Source organism: Sycon ciliatum, chromosome 8 (assembly GCF_964019385.1).
Source record: "Sycon ciliatum chromosome 8, ocSycCili1.1, whole genome shotgun sequence".
Lineage (NCBI taxonomy): Eukaryota > Metazoa > Porifera > Calcarea > Leucosolenida > Sycettidae > Sycon > Sycon ciliatum.
In genome coordinates, this window is record NC_088650.1 from 30,894,750 (window position 1) to 30,918,590 (window position 23,841).

The 23,841-nt window shown below is 47.1% G+C and overlaps 1 protein-coding gene and 1 long non-coding RNA gene across 2 annotated transcripts; one reads left to right on the top strand and one right to left on the bottom strand.

The window, feature by feature from the left end:
* The first annotated feature begins 3,607 nt into the window (after positions 1-3,607).
* Positions 3,608-4,279, top strand: LOC135823696 (uncharacterized protein K02A2.6-like). Its single transcript, XM_065336540.1, has one exon. The coding sequence runs from the start codon at positions 3,608-3,610 to the stop codon at positions 4,277-4,279; it is 672 nt and encodes a 223-aa protein (XP_065192612.1).
* A 9,047-nt stretch (positions 4,280-13,326) lies between these two features.
* LOC135822709 (uncharacterized) lies at positions 13,327-15,278 on the bottom strand. The gene is made up of 2 exons (XR_010554533.1): positions 14,570-15,278; positions 13,327-13,655 (listed from the first exon to the last, which is right to left on the bottom strand). It is a non-coding gene; the product is annotated as an uncharacterized LOC135822709 (long non-coding RNA).
* Positions 15,279-23,841: the final 8,563 nt, after the last annotated feature.

The window sequence follows — 23,841 nt, forward strand, 5'->3', positions numbered from 1 at the left end:
AGAGAGAGAGAGAGAGAGAGAGGGAGAGAGAGAGATGGAAAGAGGGAGAAGGAGAGTGTTGCATGTGCTACACATGACTTGTATGTGTTGCTTGTAATTATAATGCACAGTCATCTGCCATCGCATGACACTCCATCCATGTACGGTTTACCTGCACATAATCATCATTACACGCGTTCATGATCAACCAACCTATGTGGTCTAGCTTGTCATCATATTGTACATATCCGGTTCTGGATCCTTCTATCTTCTTCTACTGCTTCTAGCACCTTCCGTCCAGTTCTGATAATCTGGAGTGATTTGCATTTCTTTGTTCTTGTTGTTTATGTTCCCAAGAAGTGAAGTCAAAAATAGAATGCTCTCGCATGTTGGGTGTGTGTGCTCGAGATAAGTAACAAAGTTCAAGGATCGAACTTTACATGGTGTCAGAATAATGTCAACTCGCACAGCCCCGGTCCCTGACCGCTTCGACTTTTCTGCCCCGCAGAAATGGCCTCTGTGGCGAGAACGATTCTCAACCTACCGCCTTGCTACCAAGCTTCACAAGGAGGATGGTGAGGCACAGGTAGCAGCTCTGAAATATGCGTTGGGTCCGGACGCTGAGCCTGTGTTCCTGCAGCTTCAGTTTGACGCAGACGCTGATAAGAAAGACTTCGACAAAGTGCTCAAGAAGTTTGGTGACTATTTCACCCCGAAGACGAACCTATTCCACGAGCGGATGGTGTTCGAGCGTGCAGCGCAGCGTCCAGGTGAGACGGTGGAAGAGTTTCTCCGTCGTCTGCACGTAATAGCTGAGACATGCGAGTTCGGAAATAACAAATCCGATCGCATTCGTGACCGTTTCGTTGCCACCTTGCTAGATGAGAAATTAGCAACGGACTTGCAGCTGACGGACAATCTGACCTTGGAAAAGGCTACAGAGAAAGCTCGCGGGTACGAGCTCGTCCGCCAGCAAGTCGCCTCACAGCGCGGCCATGCCAGTGCTACACCTGCGTCAGCCGCTGTCGCTGGTGCTTCTGCTGCTCCTCGTAAGAGCGCAGGATCGTTCAAGAGTAAGTCTGATGGACCTGCCGGCAGTCAGTCTCACAATCTCTGCATGTTTTGTGGTGGTAAGTCCCATACCCACGACCGCTGTCCTGCTCGGGATGTTACCTGCCGCAGCTGCTCCAAGAAAGGCCATTACGCCCGTGTGTGTCGCTCATCCAAGAAGGGGTCACACTCGTCTTCCAAGCAATCCAGTAGCTCTGGTGCACATTCTCTGGCCACACAGGACGATCCGGGTGTGACTGAGGATTGGGCCTACTTGGATTTAGATAGTATCGCATCAGGCAGCAGTCCATGGATGTGTGATCTGCTGTTGTACGGGAAGTCCGTACCGTTCAAGATTGACACTGGAGCGGATATCACTGTGATTACTCCAGCAACATACGAATCCCTCAAGTCACCACCGCCTCTGAGCTCTCCTACAACACGGTTGACAGGAGCCAATGGTGATCGCATCGACTGCAAAGGCACAGTCAGCGCAACTTTGTCCAGCCCAAAGCTCAGTTCCTCGCAGCACCAGCTGGAGATTCACATTCTGACACGGGGCAAATCCAACCTCCTGAGTCGCGAAGCCTCACTAGCAATGGGTTTTGTGTTCAAAGGCATATCAGAAGCGAAGCAGCCACCTCTTGGACGCATGCTGGGTGAGCCCGTCAAGATCGCTCTGAGGCCTGATGCCGTTCCGTACCAGTGCTCAACAGCTCGTCGTGTGCCGATTCCGATCCTGCCGAAGGTCAAAGCAGAGCTTGTCCGCCTGGAAGCTGCTGATGTCATTACAAAGATCACAGAGCCTACGGACTGGTGCGCACCCATGGTGCCCGTTGCCAAAAAGAACGGCGACGTCCGGATCTGCGTAGATCTGCGACTTCGGAATGCTTCGGTCAGGCGCGAAACCTTCATCCTGCCCACCGTCAACGAGACATTGGCGAAGCTGAGTGGCGCAACATGCTTCACCACCCTGGATGCAGCGAAAGGTTTCTGGCAGGTGCCACTTGATGCCGAAACAGCTAAGCTCACCACGTTCATCACGCCATTCGGACGTTACTACTTCCGTCGACTTCCGTTTGGCATAACATCGGCGCCAGAAATATTCCAGCGCAAGTTAATGCAATACCTGGATGGCCTTCCAGGGGTGTGCGTCTTCATGGACGACATCCTGGTCTTTGGTGTGACAGTCGAGGAGCATGATGCTACCTTGGAGAAGGTCCGATCAATCCTGCGCAATGTTGGTGTCGCCCTTAACCCCGACAAGGAACATGTTCGCCAATCGTCAGTTGAGTTCTTGGGCCATGTCGTCTCCGCTGATGGAGTCAGCCCCAGTCAGCAGCGCCTCGCCGCTATCTCTGAGCTCCAGGCACCAGCCGATCTCCCTGCGCTACGTCGCGTGCTGGGTATATTTAATTATCTCAGCAAGTTTCTGCCGGAAATGGCCACTGTCTCTCAGCCGCTCCGATTGCTTCTCCGCGCTGACACAGTCTGGTGTTGGGATGCTCCCCAAGAAGAAGCTTTCCAACGACTCAAACAACTCGCTAGCCAGTCTCCTTGCCTCGCATTCTACGACGTCTCTAAGCCAACTCTTCTGCGCGTTGATGCCAGTGGCTATGGTCTGGGAGCTGTTCTCCTCCAGCAGCAGTCAGCTGGCTGGCAACCTGTCGCGTACGCCTCCCGATCTCTCAGCGACGCCGAGCGCAACTATGCGCAGATTGAAAAAGAATGTCTAGCCATCGTCTGGGGATGTGAGTACTTCGCCCAGTATCTCGTTGGTAGCAAGCCATTCACGGTGCATACTGACCATAAGCCCTTGGTTCCCCTGGTAAACAGCCGTGATCTAGATCGAGTGCCACTTCGTTGCCAGCGTCTGCTACTTCGACTGGCTCGTTTCGACGTCACTGCCGAGCATGTCCCCGGCCGTGATCTCGTTGTGGCCGATGCTCTCTCTCGAGCACCACTACCTACCACCGTCTCTACCTCGTCTGTTCTGACTGACGAGATCGCTTCTCTTGCCGATTCAGCTGGCGAAGAGTACATGTCGTCTGGATTCTCGCTTGCCCTACGAGATGCCACCCAGGCTGACCGCGTCCTGCAGCAAGTTGCTAAGTTTGTTCAGTCTGGTTGGCCTGATCACAGCAAGGACGACCCTGCTGACATCCTCCCATACTTTGCCGCCCGCCAGCATCTCTCTGTTGCCAACGGTCGTATCTTCTATGGTGCACGTGTGGTTGTGCCTGCATCTCTGCGTGATATGGTCATCCGCAAGCTGCACACGTCTGCTCATCACGGTATCGTCAAGTGCTAGGCGCAGGCCCGCCAATCTGTCTGGTGGCCGTCCTGGAAGAATGACGTCGCTTCTGCTGTTACGCAATGTCGCACATGCTGTCAGCACCGTAGCCAACCTCCTGAACCTCTCCGACCGACTGAGTTTCCGTCACTCCCGTGGCAGCGAGTTAGTTCTGACCTGTGTCAATTCGGTAACACAACATACCTGGTGGTTGTCGACTACTACTCGCGCTATGTTGAAGCCTTGCCTCTCCGTTCCACCACGTCTGCCTCTGTCATCACTGCAATGAAAGCCATCTTCGCCCAGCACGGTGTGCCTGAGACTCTCGTCACAGACAATAGGCCGCAGTATGCAAGTGATGAGTTCGCCCGGTTTAGCTGTCAATGGAACTTTGATCACGTGACGAGCTCTCCGCATCACCCGCAAAGCAATGGGGAAGCAGAGCGTGCAGTGCGCACTATCAAGCAGCTTCTAGCGAAGTCGGACGACTTCCAACTGGCTCTCCTCACCTACCGTAGTACGCCACTTCAGAGCGGGTTCTCGCCATCACAGTTACTGATGTGCCGCAGCCTCCGTGGTACGCTACCGGTGGAGCCCTCCACTCTTCTGCCGACGCTCCCTGCAGGTGAGAAGCTGAGGGAGTGGGAGCAACATCGCCGAGCACAGTCAAAGGACAACTTTGATAAACGTCACCGGACCAAGCCTCTCCAGCCCCTGCAGCCAGGTGATAGCGTGTGGATTGCAGATCAGCAGAGAGAAGGGACTGTTAAGTCATCGCTGTCTGATCGGTCTCTGCTGATTGCAGTACCCAGCGGCACGATCCGTCGCAACCGGCATCAGCTGCGTTTCCTGCCCGCTAGCCCACCGGAGTCTGTTGAGATTCCCAATAGTCCTCCAGCACCCGGCCGGCCGCAGCGTGCCCGACATGCCCCCAGTCGCCTCATTGAAGAGATTTGACTGTCTCTCCGTCTCTCTCAGAGTTATCATGCGATTTCTTGCAAGTTTGTCGCAGCTGTTTTTTCTTCTTGTCTCGATATTATCGTGTTTTGTTCTTTTGAGTATTCCTCCGATTTTTTTTCCTAAGGGGGGAGATGTTGCATGTGCTACACATGACTTGTATGTGTTGCTTGTAATTATCATGCACAGTCATCTGCCATCGCATGACACTCCATCCATGTACGGCTTACCTGCACATGACACGCGTTCATGATCAACCAACCTATGTGGTCTAGCTTGTCATCGTATTGTACATATCCGGTTCTGGATCCTTCTATCTTCTTCTACTGCTTCTAGCACCTTCCGTCCAGTTCTGATAATCTGGAGTGATTTGCATTTCTTTGTTCTTGTTGTTTATGTTCCCAAGAAGTGAAGTCAAAATAGAATGCTCTCGCATGTTGGGTGTGTGTGCTCGAGATAAGTAACAAAGTTCAAGGATCGAACTTTACAGAGAGAGAGAAAGAGAGAGAGAGAGAGCAAGAGAGAAAGCGCCCGTGTAAGACAGAAGAATATATTAAAAAGAGGATAATTATGTGGATCGAAGGAATTCTGAGTACATGCATAAGGTTTAGGCCTGAACAGCATCAGAAAGATCATGTGTACATGTAGCTAGTGGGTGTTGTACACATGGAGCAGGTAGAACGCGACTTACTTTACGCAAGTCACGTGCATGAACTGAACGAGCTTAGAAGGTAGCACGGTGGATGAGAGAGTGGATGAGAGTGTGTGTTGTGTTCAATTCGATGGGAGGAGGGACCGAGAAGTGAGGCGCTAGGCCGAGCGAGGTCGAGTGCATTTCACTTCTAACAAAATCCTCAGCAATGTAAAACCTCTGTTCTTTATCTGAAGTGCATGTACATGTAACATGTACATGCACTTCAGATAGGCTTTGTCTGGCTGATTGCTGCATCAGTGCAAGCACAATGTGACGTAGCTGTAGGTGCTATCGCATAACCGGTAACCACACGGAGCACTCTACACTTTACTGTGGCCGTACCAACATGTGGTGAAGCTCTTGTCTGACCTCGAACAGTGCCATCTCCTGAGACGTACATGTAAATCGGGTTAAATTAACAGTAAACAGTGCACACAGGCACTTGAGTCGAGAGCTTTCTTCTCCATCTCTTCAGGCACCAGTGCTGTGTCATTACGCAGTGTGAGCTAGCTGTGCACGGCAGTGACGGCACCAGTACAGTAGGCAGTAGGCAGTAGGCAGTACCCGACACAAAGTACCTTTTTTATTACAATCAGCAAAATGTGAGAGAACAACAATGGACAAAGAACTCAACGCAGGGCTTGTTGTTATGACAGTGACCACTATTGCCGATACCATGCACCAGTGTGACCACTGTTGCCGATACCATGCACCAGTGTGACCACTGTTGCCGATACCATGCACCAGTGTGACCACTATTGCCGATACCATGCACCAGTACCAGCACACGTACAGTGATGCCATGTACTTTATAAGCAGAAATATTTGTCTGGAATTTAATTTCGTCTTTTTCGTAAAAGGAACTTTTGGACTAAATTAAGTGCCGGACTAATGTCGATTTTTCCAGCTTTTCTATACACTATTATGATCCATGGACGAAATTTGCAACCGGACGAACTCCCTTTCTTAGGAGTTGGACGAAATTATTGACCGACGAAATTTTCTGCCTCTACATAACTGTTGTCGAGTCACCTCCACCATTACACTGCACTGCGCTCTTTAGCCGACTAGACCCTCCACCATTACACTGCGCTGTTTAGCCGACTAGACCCTCCTGCACACAACCATCACCATTACACTGCGCTGTTTAGCCGACTAGACCCTCCTGCACACAACCATCACCATTGCGAGGACACTTCCGTGGACGATATTGATAAACTCCTTCAGACAGCTGTTTCGCTAATACATAGCTCATCAGTGAAGGTAGATGTTGAATGATTAAACATATAGACGAAACTGCTATTATATATGGGGGGTTTCCACATACAAAACTGGCATAGCTGAGGTGATAACGTGGGAAAAGGAAAATGTGAACTACTGGTGACGCGCATTGGACATCATGCAGCGTCGGAAATTCGGCGCGGAAAATCAATCACTATTCAATGCAGAAATAACGTGCCAGAATCAGATACTATGTAGCTAGTGAGAGTCTGTGTACTAGTATTGCAGTTGTCCGAGCGCCCCTATATAATAGCAGTTTGGTCTATATTTTTCATCATTCAACATCTACCTTCACTGATGAGCTATGTATTAGCGAAACAGCTGTCTGAAGGAGTTTATCAATATCGTCCACGGAAGTGTCCTCGCAATGGTGATGGTTGTGTGCAGGAGGGTCTAGTCGGCTAAAGAGCGCAGTGTAATGGTGGAGGTGACTCAACATTTTCTTCAATGGCCGAGAGCTCTGTCGCACCCTGTAATAACTACATAACTGTTTTGTTGGGAAATAAAGTGTTATCGACATCAGTAGTGTTATCGACATCAGTAGTGTTATCGACATCAGCATAACACGCAATGCTAACTGGTGACAAGTTAGTTTGTGACATACAATAATATTTAACGACACCTTTCTCTCTACAAAACAGCATTGTATCGTTCTACTTACAGCTTCGAGAACCTATCTCTCATGCAACCAGCCCTCTGGTAGGAGTGTTTGATGGTTGACTTTATAAGTTCGGACAAGATCGGACATGCAGCCAGAGTGGTTGGAGATGGCACCGCGTGTTTGCACATACTTGTACATGTACGTGTACATGATTGTATGCATGTGCATTATTTATGCACGTAGTGATGTACAAGTACAATGATGTACTTCAAAAGAGGCATGCATGTACAATGAGATGGGAATGCTTTTGTTTTGGAGAAGGCATCCACCAGTGGACGACTATAGTCATGCCCTGTACTGGCCGACTAGAGACCCCGTCACCCCGGAGCCCAGACATACTCTTGCCAACTTGCAGCCTTCAGCCAATCTACATGTACGTCCAGAAACGATTCGTCTGTTTAAAAATAGATCATCTCTGATTTCCTGTGAAGGCGGCGGGCGCATGTTTCCATGGTTTGAGAGGATTATGCAATATATTTGCCCAACTGTAGAGCATAGCCTCTTTACTTTAGCGATTGCATGGAGTGGATTCGTACGTAAAGTTTCCCCACTGGCAGTGGGTGCACTCAGAGCCACTCTCACGTGATGGTAGATGCCCACATTACTACTTACATGTACGTTTCGTAAAGCTTTACTTCTGGCTGCGGGAAATCTATAGTGTGCAGTCAGGTCGTGACATCTTTGGAACCAAGACAATCTTCTAATGTCCCATGTTTAAACTGCCTGGAAAGATGGGTGAAGACGTTCATAGTTCGTACCCGCCGCATGCCCGTTGTCGAAGAACCCGTGATGTTCACAATGCGCATCTAATCTGTTTGCGAACCAGAATAGCACATCGAAGTAAATATTTGATTAGAAGTCTACGATGCGGACCCCATCACACACAGTATCCGCGTCACGGGCAGCTCGCATGCGTTGTGCATGTGGGTGATCGATGGTAAGGGTTTCACAGAATCGGTTTACATGTACTAGTAATTTGAAATGTTTGAATTGGTGTAACTGTAGGGATCATTTTGATGGTAATAGGCTAATACATGCCCTGTTAGGCTAATACTAGTAATAGCAGATAGGAATCTGCTGACGAGGCGAGACATCTGCACCTGCATGTGCTTCGATACCTTCAAGGTCATAATGCTCAACATGCTCTCAATAATGTCGAGATACTTGAACTGGTTGGAGTTGTGCTCGTCATGGTGTGTATCAGGTGTTCCCTGCGTGTCATTAATTTTGTATCTAGTTACCTCTTAATCATACCTTTCCCAGCACCATAAATGGCATAACCTGTAGAATGATTACTAGGCTACTACGCTAGCATGTACATTGTACATGTAGATGGAATCCCCACAGGGAAATCCCCTGAGAGGCCATGTCCTTTTAGGTTACCTGGTTACACACATTTTTAAATGGTTGTAGTGCATAAATGTATGAGAAATATTCTTCACCCCAGGTACAACCCAAGGCTTGGGTATTGTAATGACTTGCAAGTTGCAGCTTGGCCTTATCCACACATCTGTGTGAGTCTCCTTGCTGATAAAAAATGACACAGGGTCAGGAGGGCAGATGTGCGACGTTGTATACATGTAAGAACACTACAGTAAAGGAACATGCATTAGGTCTCCGGCTTTTCTTATTGTCCTGAAATGTGCAAGTTCTCTTGCCAATAAAATACCCATATGTTAGGGGTAAACAATTTTGTCCAGATTGCAATCATATACATGTATACATGCACATGCACATGATTGTACATTGCATTATGATAAATCAATGTCCTCTGATCCTGCACATTGGTTGACACGGTAACATCTTGGCTGACACAACAAACTATGCCGGTTCCTTTATGAAGTCATATCTGTTTCCCTTTGCATCGACTGCTGCTGGCCTTGTTGTTGTTGCAACACGCAGCACGCAACTGATCGCAGATGGATACCACAAACATGCCATATTAGGACAAATTGTGATTGTTTCCCAACTGGAATCTATTACCGTCATTGATAAGGATTGAATGGAGTGCATGTACATGATGTATGGGTGAATGCATTACATACAATCATGTATAATCAGACATCAGTCATGTACATGATTGTACATTCTAAAGATCTACAGACATTTGAAGAGGGCACGTGCTGGACTATCCAATTAGTTAGTGATGAACACCCGTACCACCACACCAGCCACCAGTCACCAGTACATGAACGTGCAACAACAACAAAAAAGAATGATCGAACAACAAGTCACATGCACACGTACGTCATTTCAAGTATAGCATGCCAGCAGCTGTATCATTTAGGAATGTCTCAAGACACAAACACACACGTCACTTCTTTACAAATACAATCATGTAGCATTATAATCATTGGCGAGACGTAGATCACGCGTACAGTCAGTGTGTCTAATGAGTACATGTAGTGGCACACATGCACATTGTATACACACTTGTTCCGGTACATGGAAAGTGGGAATTTTTTATCTGCCTTTGTTCATCACATGCGCACATCATAGGGTTCCCTGTAACAAGACGGCAATGTCTGTAGGGCCTTCCCTATCAAAATAATAAATTCTACTACTACTACTACTACTACTATCGTACTTGTACATGATTGTACATTATACAATGTACATGTACATGTACATGTACATGTACATGACATAATAATTGTTAGATTGACAACATGAAACAAGGTGGAGGACACTGTGTTCGAAAACAGTGACCTTACTACAACTTTCCGCGGTAGGCCTTGACGGATTATGCTAATATTTTCGTGAAATTATGCTTTTCGCACTGCTGAAAGAATTGCAGAATTATGCTATGCTAAAAGTTATCATATTATGCCGCATTATGCTCACATATGCTGCTAATGTACAAGTGTATATGATGGTTCTGTGCAAAATAACAGGGGAATTGTTTGGTAGAGGGCGTTATACTGTAGTAGCAAAAGTTCAACAGGGTCAACGCTAGCCATTGGCGGACTATGCTCGGCCAATTGTCAAAATTATGCTTTTGATTATGCCACAATTATGCCAACAAATATGCTGAATTATGCTGAATTATGCTCGGCTCCACTATGTATTCACGCTGTACATAGAGGATTGAGAAACCACGCATACACACACGGCCATGCCCTAAGCATAATTTTTTGCCGGCATAATCCGCCAAGGGCTATGACAAGGAGTCATAACTGGGGTATTAAAAAAAAACAGCCGCAGGCTTTCTGAAAAAGCTGTATACATGTATATGCCCCTGAGCATAATTTTTGTCTAAACCGAAAGATTATGCCAACCTTACACGTTGGAATCCGTATAAAATTATTAAAGGGGAAGTTAAGGCAAAAATTAAAATTTCACCAGTTGTAGTCTTCGGGGTGCTGAGTCGAATGGTCGTGGTCCGAGGAAGCTGAGACGCTCCCTTCCTACTTGAATCCCAATCGAACTCGCGCACTTCCACCGAAACTGGGTGACTGCGCCCTACTAGATGGGGATTTGTATGCAAAATGTCACTAAAAGCGCCATTTCGTTCTTATAAAAGCACGGATGACCACGATTGGCCCATATGTTGTAGTCTTTTGGACGCTGAGTCGACTGGTTTTGGTCCGAAAAGGCTGCGATGCAGCGTTCCTCCTTTATTCCCAATCGAACAGGGTTGAACAAAGGGTCACGTGCTCCTGGGTGCCCAAATCACCTGGTCACCACGCCAGCAGGGTACAACTTTGACACCAAGGTTCAACTCGAGTGACAGGACTGCACCCAAAAAAGGTCAAACACGCTAGTAAGTTGTACCCTGCAGGCACGGTGACCAGGTGACTGGTGGACGCAGGAGCACGTGACCCCTTGTTCAACCATGTTCGATTGGGAATAAAGGAGGAACGCTGCATCGCAGCCTTTTCGGACCAAAACCAATCGACTCAGCGTCCAAAAGACTACAACATATGGGCCAATCGCGGTCATCCATACTTTTATAAGAACGAAATGGCGCTTTTAGTGACATTTTGCATACAAATCCCCATCTAGAAGGGCGCAGTCACCCAGTTCCGGTGGAAGTGCGCGAGTTCGATTGGGATTCAAGTAGGAAGGGAGCGTCTCAGCTTCCTCGGACCACGACCATTCGACTCAGCACCCCGAAGACTACAACTGGTGAAATTTTAATTTTTGCCTTAACTTCCCCTTTAATTATTAATTTATTATGCCGGAGCATAATTTTTTGACGAAAACCCAAGATTATGCCAAATATTATGCCGCCATAATCCGCCAAGGGCTAGTCAACGCACCGTCCGACCTACAAATTACAATGTAGCTACGACCGTCACTGAGTGATTGTAGTGGACTGGACATGTTATCAAGGGAGTCGTAAACCTACGACTTCCTGGTGCATCTACTTGACATGTTGTACTTGTACTTGTAGAACATTTAAAACTGTATGGAATTTGGTGCGAACAGGCGGATTGTTCCAATTTATGCGATTCGTATGCAATTTGCCTCGAATTATGCAATGATTCGATTTTGGTAGGAATTATGCGAATAATTATGCTAGCATAATTCGTCAAGGCCTATTCCGCGGTTGGCGGAGCCCCGGTCCGGGGTTCTATCAGTATCATGTACATGTACTAGGCCTTGACGGATTATGCTAGCATAATTTTTCGCATAATTCCTACCAAAATCGAATAGTCGCATAATTCGAGGCAAATTGCATACGAATCGCATAAATTGGAATAATCCGCCTGTTCGCATCAACTTCCACACAGTTGTACATGTTCTACAAGTACAAGTACAAGTTGATGCACCAGGAAGTCGTAGGTTTACGACTCCCTTAAAGGGGAACTCCACGAAAAAATGAAAATTTGATAGCCTGTAGAGTTTCGGGCGCTGAGTCGAATGGTCTTGGTCCGAAGTCTCTACGAGAAAGCGTTCTTGAGATATTTCAATTTTAGCCACGCCCCATACCAATGTATGTGTGACGTCATTGTGGCAATGTGCGAAAATACTTGGATTTTGAATCTCACTTTCTTCAGGACGAAAGTCACTTCAGAAAGTAGTTTGCCAAGTCGCCTGAGCCGCTGCAATGCCAAATTGTTGTGTTGTTGATTGTGCCAGTATCACATCATCCTCCTGGGGTTAGTTTTCTCAAATTCCCAAAGGATGGAGACCTGGCAAAGCGCCGAGATGTTGCAATGCGTCGTGAAAATTTCAAGCCTATTTTCGCAGCACGAGCTATGTTTGCTCGCTGCATTTATGATCCAGAGGGACTTGAGAGCTGAGTTTTGACGAGTACGCCGTCCAGGAAAGCCCTCATCAGTGTACCAGTGCCCTCCGAACCGTGAGCCTCCAGCAAAGCGAACTCAACAAGCTGCAACTGAGAAAGCAGGGCGAGATACGTCCCATCAGGATCAGAAGAGTACATCACCCCATCAACTCCGACTGCAGCTAGCTGATGAACGATATTACCCCTGTAACTTTGCGCATACCAGTACTCAAACTGTGCACATCTGTCATCAACTGGGACGCAAACAGACAGACCCCCAGCAAGTACGAAGGTTACAGAACTGTTTGCTTGCGATGTGCAGGCAGCATGCACGACGAACTGTCTCACCAATCCTGCCAAACTGAACCAGTGTAAGTTGATTGCGTGGATATGTCTCTATTTATAACAGCTACCCTACTTCTAGGCATGGTTGCATGAATACCATATCACTCAGAGCAGTTGTTAGAAGTCTGGACAGCCTTGGAATAGTGCAAGTAAAGTGAAACAAAAATATATTACACTCCGAGTTCCACGCTTGCGGGATCACCAGGCCAAAAAAAATCTAATTTCGAACAAGGAATGGGTTCTGGTTGTATGCGAAAGAAAAGTAAGTGAAGACCTATTGTGCAAGGAATACAGTGGGAACTACACATATTATACACATGCACTCACACCATCACCCACATGCGCGCGCGTGCGTGGCACACACACAAACACAACAACACACACACATACGCACCCACATACTCAAACTCACTCGCACGCACGCTAGCCTAAGGATAGTACATATGCTGTAGTAGTGGTATACTTAGTGAAATGACTATGTGTACATCTAATGACGCCGCCACTCCACGCCAGAAGACAACAAACATCTGCTGCAACATTTTTGCTCCCGTCTCTTATGGGCAACACAGGGAATGAAACGAACAATGCAATTGAGAACAAGAGTCGTCCTGTACGGTGAAGTTTCCATTTTCTCATACAGCAGTATATTGTCTAAGCAAGTGTGTTTTCTCCACATTCTTTTTGCCATGCAGGTATATCACAGTGTCATGCCAAACTACATTCTCAAACGCATTCGTTTCTCAATTCTGGGGATGATTGGACACGCACATCTCGCAGCTCTTGACGACGTCAATGTCAACCGTCGCCACAGCACAACCAAAAAGACCGCGATAGGAAGGTATAAAGTCCAGTTCTCAAAGCATAAAGAAGACTGTGGCCAAATAGAAAATTATACGACAGAAAGAGCTATGAGTATGTTGACAAGCTCATGTGTGAGGTGGTAGCGGTTGCAAATGGCAACCTCCATGTTCCTGCCTTGGAGAAGCGTGTTTCCCTGCCAAATTCCAGGTGGAAGCCTCCTGAGAAGGCTGAGGTGGTGCAGGATTTGGATATCTTTGCCTGATGGTATTCACAACGCAGGCTGGAAGACGACAACGAACGTGCTTGCCCAATTTGCCGTGTACATAGTGTGTACTGCCTGTGTGCCGCATAGCGTAGAGATCTACACAAACACAGAATGTCATATGGAATGTGTATGATGAGTGCTTGTACACATACCACATTGCTGTACCGTAATAATTATTATAGTCAAATACTCATTTACTCTACATATGCGCTGTATTGCACCTACCGGTACCTACCTGCACTTTCAGTGCGCGCGCCATACTAATTTAGTGTCCACTGGTACAAAGATGGAGGGTCTTGTAGAATTTACCATAATTGCTGATTTCAAATTGAATTCCAATGATCTGGGGGATGAATACTGATTAGGACGCGTTCGATTACCTACTAGTACAGAGATGCCTTGGTCAGAAAGTACAGATTTCTTACTCTCCTGCCAGAATTTGTGCATTATTTTGGTGTACGCTTTCTTGACCCCACGCTTGTACGTTGCATGCCATGGTATACTAGAAAACGAGTTTATTGACAAAGTCTATCGCTTGAAACGATAAAGTATGGGTTCAGGTGTGATCAAATGCACCCATGGTGCTCATAAACTGTGTGCAGTGCTCTCTTCACCAACAGAACACTACCTACCATACTTTGTAGATCTTGTACCAATCCAAGGGAAAATGACAAAGACAAATGTGAGTCATGCATGAAAACTTGTGATAGCACGGTCTATAGTACAGAACAACGCTGTTCGTGCTATGCCTGACAACAATAATTAGTTACACACAAAACATTACGCGCATCGATCCTCACAAGATAAGTCAAGACATACTCGGAGCAAAGAGAAATTTGTTTGTGTCATGCATGAAACTTGTGATAACTACCAGTACAATGTCTTTCTTGTGCGACGCCTACTGTAGTGCGCCTGACAACAATAAATTTCCCCCAAAAAATAAGAATAAGTGTATCATGCTGATACGCGATCCTCACAAGACAAGTCAAGGCAAACTAATTGAGGCTTACCTAATGTCAGACTCTTCTGTCACTGGCATTGGCGGCTTCTGCATGTCGAGATAACCTCGAAGAGCAGTGATGAGCACAGCCTAATGCAAGGATACGATCTCGTAATCTGCGAGGTCCGCTACGCAAGAAACCTTGGGCCGTCTTGTCGACAGCGACGGCAGCATCCTACCAGCAAAATCATTCCCGCGGGCTGGGCATGGCTATACACTTTTGTCCACGCTCGCACCAGTCGGAGTCCCAAACGAATCGAGATTCTGGTGGCCAAGCTACTCGTCTTCTGTCGGACGCAGCTGCTGACGCATCTTCTTCCTCCACATTTGTTACACGCGATGGCAGCTCCTCAGCAGAGTATCTGGGCTCCCTGCCCCAACCATACGCGGCGGTGGGCTGTTGGTCGTCCTCACTGGCCTCAGCATCGCTGCCTTCATTGCTGGGGACAGAGGATTGTTCGGAATCGCCCATCTTCCCTTGAAATACCAACTAAAATTAGTGCTTGTAGACTGGCGAAGAGAAACGACTTTGCCACAATGACGTAGGCAGCCCGTGATGATGTAACCAAATGGCCGCATGACGTCAGGGCGCGGCCCCCGTTTTTGCAATTTCAAAGTGAAATATCTCAAGAACGCTTCGTCGTAGAGACTTCGGACCAAGACCATTCGACTCAGCGCCCGAAACTCTACAGGCTATCAAAGTTTCATTTTTTCGTGGAGTTCCCCTTTAATAACATGTCCAGTCCACTACAATCAGTGACGGTACTTGTAGGTCGGACGGTGCGTTGACCCCGTTGAACTTTTGCTACTACAGTACAGCGCCCTCTACAAAAAAATTCCCCTGTTATTTTGCACCGAACCATCATATACATTAGCAGCATATGTGAGCATAATGCGGCATAATATGTATAACGTTTAGCATAAAAATAGCATAATTCTGCAATTTTTTCAGCAATGCGAAAAGCATAATTTCACGAAAATATTAGCATAATCCGTCAAGGCCTAACATGTACATGTACATGTACATGACATGTATGCATTTTAACGTTAACGTTACAAAGTACGAATCTATCATTCTATCGTGGCAAAACACAACTGTCCCCAGTTCTGCGCTCTACAATGTAGTACATGTACATGGACGTGTACGTGTACGTGTACGTGTACGTGTACGTGTACGTGTACGTGTTGTCTTGTTTGTTGTATTCTACTTCGATATGAGCACAATCATTCAATGCAGCTGCAAGGTGAAACCTTCCTTCAGAAACGACACTGCATGTTTGATGAATGTTTTGTAGTGCTGTATTGTACTATGGTTATCAACACTCACACACACTGCGGTGTTTGCCGTAACGTGCAACGTATGAGCGTACTGTCTGAACAACAAACAGGAGAGCCACTGCATGTTGAAGTGCTACTTCCGACGTGCACTTCCCAAACAAGGTTTGCATCTTGGAACACAAACAGGATTAGAGTTTTGTGAATGGCAGAAGCAAAACTCCACTGTTCTTCCGTAGGACTGTTGCAATCATGATTCACAAACTCATGTCGGTCAATGGCTGAAGCAAAGTACCCGTGTTGTTTGGGGGACTGTTGCATTCATGATGCAATGCGCCGGTGTAGGAGGCTTGATGTGGCAACCTGACTTTTACAGTTGCTCAAGCTCAGCAGTAACAGGGGGGCTAGTTTCCTATCTCTTGAATGGTGCAACATGACTGAGTCCTGCACACTGCACAGAGGAGAAAACGTTCCATATCAGTCTTTCCGACCTTCACGGGACGTACATGTACATGTACATCTCATGACTCAGTGGAAACACCGGCCAATTTCAAGAGAGTGGGTGATAGTCAAACACGGGCCGGTGATAAAGATAGTACATGTAGGGGTTAGGAGGGGAAACGAAAGAGTAGAAAAAGCAACAACAACAACAACAACAACAACAACTCTGTGATGAAAGAGGATGCCAGTCAAGAGCAATAGAGACGCAAAGGACATGTGGATAATGAGCTACATGTACATGATCGTTTGTCGTAGTAAATGTATAAGGGGCAACACGGATCTTGAAAAGGCTGAGTGAGATCCGATCCTTTAAAAATTAACTAACTTCTCTGGGTCCATACAATGCCACGTGGAGTATAGTCACTCTACAAGGATGAGTTGACATGTACATGTACATGTATGCTATGATACATTGAAATTGAATAAGTGCTTCAATCTTGCACATGTACCAAGTTGAAACAGTGGCTGTGCCAACACTCCACGTATACGAATACCTAGGCATGTTCGTGTTCGCAACCAGCTCGTGAGGGGACTACCCAGTAAAAGTAGCAATCTAGCTATTTCAAGTACCAATGGCACTGCATTGGAAGGTACAAATTGCTACAATGTGTCATCGAAGTGCGAGACAGCTCAAAAGCTCTAAATTCGTCACAAGTGAGATAATGAGACGCAATATTGCGCAATGACCACCAATGAGCCCATGGCCATGTACTCATTATGATATGACGTAAGGTAGCTTGCGTGAAACTGGGCGCTTTATCTTTACTTCGGCGTCTGTTCCATAATTATGATACCTTTGTTGGGCAAGGTCGAAACAGGTCCTACATGCACGTACGACATGTAATGGTAGTAGTGGCCTCCATAACCATAAGGAGATCGTTGCTCTTGTGACTCACATCGTTACGGGCTGTGTATCTATTTTACATGTATGCACCGAGCACTTTATATTGGCTAGTGGACTGGAAACTTGTACTAAGTATATGATTCAATGAATTGTTATGAGTTTTGCCCGGACTAAGGATATTATTGAAGGCTGAAGCGTCTGAGATCTTTCAAAAACGTCACTATAGTTGCCTAGAGGTTTGCCATTACACACAGGCCAAAGCGATGAAGCCCATTGTGCAACTTTGAGTTTGACACTACAATCTACATGTCATCCTGTCAATCTCAGGGCATCGCAAGACATCCAAGCTACATTGGATTGGAATGGATTGGTTTGGTTTATTTATTAATGTCGAAGAACAAACAGGCAGTGAATACAACTATAGGCGCACTCATATCACAATCATAGCAACGAATATATTGTTCCAGAACATTTTCTCTAATATATTTTAAAATTGCTATGAATAGCCTATGCTTGTGATATGAATGCGCCTATAGTTTTATTCATTGATTATTGTCTCCACGTCGCCTTTTTATACAAACAGGCAGTGTTGCCTTATTACCGTGACATGAGATCGACTACATGGAAAATGAAAACCATTCTTAGCTTGGCCCGTGGCGAGAGATACAAGGTCGGGGTGCAGACATCCCGGCCCGGACGAACAGTACAAGTGCTCTCAAGGCAGTGGAATTCTGTACTTGTTATAATAACTATAATAACATAATAGGCTGGTAGCATTCCAAGATCATGGTAACCCATTACGTACATGACTTGTACATTTACATCTAGTGCATGCATGAGCAATGGCAAAGGTGAACGATGCACCTAGGCTGCACCTGCCTTGATGATTGCTTGTACATATATGCCAAGGCAGCAATATGTGGCTTGAGGACTCCGTCTCATGAGTTTGGTTTGGAGGAATGAGTTTTGGCGCGTATGCGTGTTTTTCTTCGTGGCACACACACACACACACACACACACACACACACACACACACACACACGACATGTATGGGCAAGCCTGCATGATCAGCACTTATCTGTAGAAGTTGGCACGTAACGTGTTTGGAGCGTGTCCGCAGCTAAGGACAATCTTCTTGTCGCCCAGACTCACCGTGCCACTCGGTGGCATCCGAGAACTGTGTCCTATGTGACCCACTGCGGGGCGTTCACCATGAGAGGTCGCTCAACCCCTAACTAAGGGCCTAAGAGAAACGAAGAGAGAGCTAGAGAGAGAGAGCGTGTACATGGTGACTGGGACTTAGCCTCACACAACGGTACTATTCAACCTGCCTTCTCCCGCAGCAGAATTCCACTCTGGGATCGTGACAGCAGCCAATTACCGGAAGAAGTGCTTGCATTGGTAGTGACGCAACACAATTGGATTTCGGCAGATTGGGCGCTTATGAATACTGCATTCACGACAGACGTTTCCGGCCCGGGCTGGCTGTTTAGCACATGTAGCCCTGCGATATACTGTACAATGTCAGAGAGACAAATGTAGTTCATATACTAAATACAAGTAAATAGTATCAGTATGACTATACAGTAGCTAAGAGTCAGTGCTCAGTGCCACCAGTAGGCACTACGAATGTAGTGTAGAATACATAATGTCTACTTCGAAGGCAAGGAGAGACTTGGTGTCACTTGCTTGCCTACACATGCCACTACAATGATTGTAGTTTGACATTACAAACGAACAGTGGCTTATCTGCTACTGGTGGGTTAGGGACAACGTATCGTTTGATGTCCTGGCAGTCGCTGTCCAATGCGACAAAATGCCGATGACCTTTTGTATGTCCCTGCACTGCACTGGTGAAGAGCCTCTTCCAAGACAGCTGCACAGCCGTTAGAACAGGGTATGTGTGAGATGTTTTAAACAGTGGCATCTCTGACAATCTCCACCAACTGCAACTGGGGCGGCCATGACGAGGTTGTCACATACAGATCTCTCACACAAACTATTTTAAAAGCAAATAGTCTGCCATTCATAGACACAATGCCAGAGGCTTTGCCGCTGCTAGCACAACGACCGCCGGTCACCTCAAGAGTTCAAACAATACTAACCTCAATGAAAGCATCATCTGCCGACTTGTCTCAGTCACATTACAGTTTACGGTGTGAACCATGCAACACGATTCAGTCAGCCAGCATAGAGTAGACTGATGTCTGCACATTCCATAATGCATTCCATGTTGATTTACATCGTAGTCGTAGCCTAGGAGACGTAAACGTGGACTGCGGTATACAAGAAACGGAGAAGCCAAGATCGAAGGGCACTGGCTGCAGAAGAACAGGAAATTGGAATTGCGAGGTCGTTCCGTGCCTGACCGAATATGCGAATCTCGCTGAAACCTATAGTACCTACCAACAGACAAGTGTTCCTAAACCCACCCATTCGTGTTCCTGTTCCTGTTCATGGTCACAACAGTTACTGTCTATGGCTAGTAAGTAGTATTTCGCTGGACACACTCACACGACACTGACACTGACAGGCCAGATCAGAAGAGGCGAAGATGGGAAGATGCTGAGATGGACGAACCTACACCGAGCATGACATCACTGCCTGTGTTTAGCACCATGATTCTAGTGTGAGCATGACTGCATGACATGTGTGTTTGCGCGTCGACCGCAAAGACGTGTTGACGAGTATCTCTACATTTTTGAGTATTTGTTTGGTGAAATGTTGCTATCCACGCCCTCATGCTCTAACCTCAGCGACTATCCCAACATGAGACGATAGACCTCTATCGTATAAGGATCGCACTCACTCTCTCGATTTCAGCGCACTTTGGCCGGGAATGCTTCAAAGGTCACAGTGGATAGGTACCGGTATGTACGATGTAAGTGTAGGCCTCCACACACCGTAGCCTGTGGGCTGCAGGAGTTACCGCGCTACACCGGTCTTCTGGGTTCGGTTCTCTCGAACAAAGCCTCGATGGAATCTTCACCGCTGGCCAGACAGTACTGGGGGTGAAAATGTTTTCCATTTCCTTTCTGTCTTACTCCCCACACACGTGGCGCCCGCGTGCTCGGAGTCGGAGCCTCACTGCATGCACTAAGCCATAGGCCTTGCTTGATACTACCAATCATATGCGCAGCTACAGCAGCTACAGGCGAACATTCAAGTCGTGTCATTAATTCAATGATTGCCAATACTAAGTGGTTGCCTAGTGCTGACCTCGCCGTAATGTCGTACACCAAGAGGTCTGACACTCGGATCGCGCCTACTCTGCGCAGTGTTTGCCGCGAATGTACCACTACGCGATGCAAGGCAACAGGGATGTGTAGAGCAATATCGCAATGCTCGAGACATCTGCGACATGCACACGTGTGCTGTGTGGTTCTGCTCTCCATAGTTGGGCTTCGGCTACGCGTTACCAAGCGTGGCGTTGCTAGAGCTGATCGGGGTATGGCGCAGACCTGGTGGAGTTGAAGTAAGTAAGCCTGTCGGTGATGACAAACTACCCACGGTTAATCCTGTCTGGTTAGCTGCACGAGATGATGGAGTTCGCATTGCAACACGTTCCGCGACACCTCTCCAACAGCAACACCGATTGCAAGGCATTGGGGGGCGCGTGACCGCGATCACTGGTGCTATGAAGTATTATTAGGTGAAGTTTAGTTGAAGATCGATACAGACGGTTATAAGAGGGACAGTGCGGTACTCCGAAGTTCAATTGTTTCCTGCTAGCGATACCAACAACAGAGTTCCCGTGTTCTGCCTGGGTGTCAGTTCCGCGAGCTGGAAACGTATAAAGTAAACACATCCAGTTGTTACGGACTAGTCTGTTCTAGTGTCACATCCAACGCGTCTCTCACCGTGTAGCTTCTCACCTGCAAGGTCTAAGCCATCAGGCCTGTATTCGCACTCTGTTCAAGGTTATCCTTTCTGCTCTCAGCTATGCCCGCGTTTCGTGTCACTCTTACCGAGCAGCAGGCCAGTTCTCCGTCCTCTGCTGCCGGCCGCACCATGGAACACCGTGTCAGCGAGCGACACGAGTCGTGTCCACCGCCGTCATCCGACAAGTTGCGCTCGGTCTCGCCCGCTAAAGATGGAAGGCCTGTCCTGTGCGGGGATGGCGAGAAGCAACTGAAGCGCAAAGACACCGGCATCGAAGATCACTGCTCCAAGGCGCGGAGACGCAGCGATCAGGACGTCGCCATCAAAGATCGCCTAAAAAATATGAAGATCTCGTGCAACTTCGAGGAGGAAGAGGAAGAAGATGAGGAGGCCCAGAGTCCGCCCACCTCAGCCGACAGCCTAAGATCATCGTTGGAAGAAGAAGAAGAAGAGGAGGAATGTGATGATGCCACACCAGTCGAGCGAGCACCGCAACAGGCAGAACAGGCAGAAAGCGGCAGCAGGCGCGTGGGAGATTACCAATTCAAGCGACGCGACACTGGCATCAAGGACCACCGGCAAAAGCAACAACGAACGAGCAATACAGCGGTGCAGATCAAGAGTCAACTGCATCAGGCTGGATTCATCGAAGAAGAGGAAGAGGAGGAGGAAGCATGAGAAGAGAAATGGCAATCACGACATGCCTGGTAACATTATATCTTTACTATTAAACCTACAACAAGATGATCTCCACTTGCTGACAATATTCTATTTTGGACAGCTGCAGGAATATTTGTACATAAACATAAGTAACACATGTAGTTCACGAGGTCGCCACTAGTACTAGGCCATAGGAGCACCTGCAAATGTCTTCAGTTCAGGGCTTGCCACATTATGTTGTTGGGCATACTCAGCAATGGCAGCTGAATGGCTGAATGGCGAGCTTATGACACATGATGTACATGTACCTGTTGTCTCTTGTTTTCGTCCAAACCTTTTGGCCTGGCTGCCCTGAACTTTGAAATGTTACCTTTATTGAGAACAATCCCAGCATGTGGCAACTCAATGCACATCATGTACTTGCAACTTGCATGCTCTTTATACCGTTGTGCTTGTTTTTCAACGTATTTTCAAAACGTTTTTAAGATGCAAACATATTTTCAACGCTTTCAATATTTTTGGCCGAACTGATCGTATGCCATTTTCTGCGTCTATCCTGGTCTAAAACGTTACAGTGATAACTGCTTAGACTCAAACTATGCATCACTACTACTTACGACATCAATGAGTGAGAATGTAATGGAAAGATGACCATTATACTTGAAGTAAATATAATGACTAAACGCAATGCCTGAAGATGTGCCGGAAAACTGGAACCAAGTTGGCTAATGTGCATGTACATGTGCTAACATCTCATCCTCCTCGAACTGGAGGTCCTTCAGTCAGAAACGTTTTCCTCTGTCAAGAAGAAGTAAGTTATCCAATGCCAATGGTCGTGATGCCGGCCGGCTGTGTGACACTTGAGAAATTAGCATCACAGTGACAAAGACCAGTGCTCCAGGCGAGACAGCACGAGGTTGGTGCAAGGTCTGAAGAGCGATCTCCAGATCTCAAGCACTAGGACATGACCATTGTACTGGTACGTGACATTAAAATGAAGAGTACTGTAACATTATACTCATTTGGACCAGGTGTGCGATGGTGCGAGGCTGCAGACAGGATGACCCCGTGACGCCGTTTACATTATGCCCACAGCCTCTGAAAGGAGTAATTTTCAGCGAACTAATTACTTCTTCGATTAGTGACGAGGGTTAGTGCTGTTTTGCTTTCCTAGCTAAAAGCAAATATTTGGCAGTTTTCTGCCTGCAGTTGATCGACACCCAGGAGATCCGTACGCATTTTCTCTGCGTGTGCCACAACGTAGAGAACCTCATCTCCGCGTAGAAATCTGGAGCCAAAACACGCGAAGCGGTAGACTCTAACCCAGGCGCCTGCTCTCTACGTGATTTCTCTACGTTTCACGTATAGCAGAATCTCTCTACTATGGTCTCATGCTCAGTCCTTTGCCACGTAGGGATTTCTTGTACTTCTTCAAGTCTTGCATGCCTACTAGTACTGCTGTGTTCACTTGGTCTTGGGGCTGAGGCATGGGGAAGTTGCCTTACTGGGGTGTGAGCCCGCCTCTCGGCACCGGAAGTGCAGCTCGCTCGACTCGTCTCTAATGAGTGGAGATGACCCACACCTTGATCTGGTGAGCTGCGTCATCAGGATCATTGCAGTAAGATGTGCTACAGTACAGTGTGACTAAGGACTCTATAGTATCGAGTCAAGTGTTACTGTTAACAAAAGTGGAAGTATTACTCGAGAAACGGTGGCGCCATCATCAGATCATGATCCCCTTTCTCCTATTCTAAATAGTTTTAACCTGGGGGTACGTGCAATTGTATGTGTAGAAAAGAAAAAAGGACCAAGGAACTACAAGTTACGCTATAGCCCACTAACACAACCAGGCAGTTACTAAACAATCAGCTTATGCGATAACATTGCACAACACTGACCAGCCTTGTGGTGGGATGCAACGTTACTTCCACACAAAACTTTATTATGGTGGTAAACACGCACCTGGCAATATGGCGGTAAAAACACGCTGGCCATTAAGAATTAAACAACAGGAAGAAAGGATATCAATGGCTGTAAATACAGTCTAATGTCGAGCCAGACGCGACTCAGCCTGGCGCGAGGTCGAAGCGACGACGGCGAACAGAGCGCGATCCACGGAC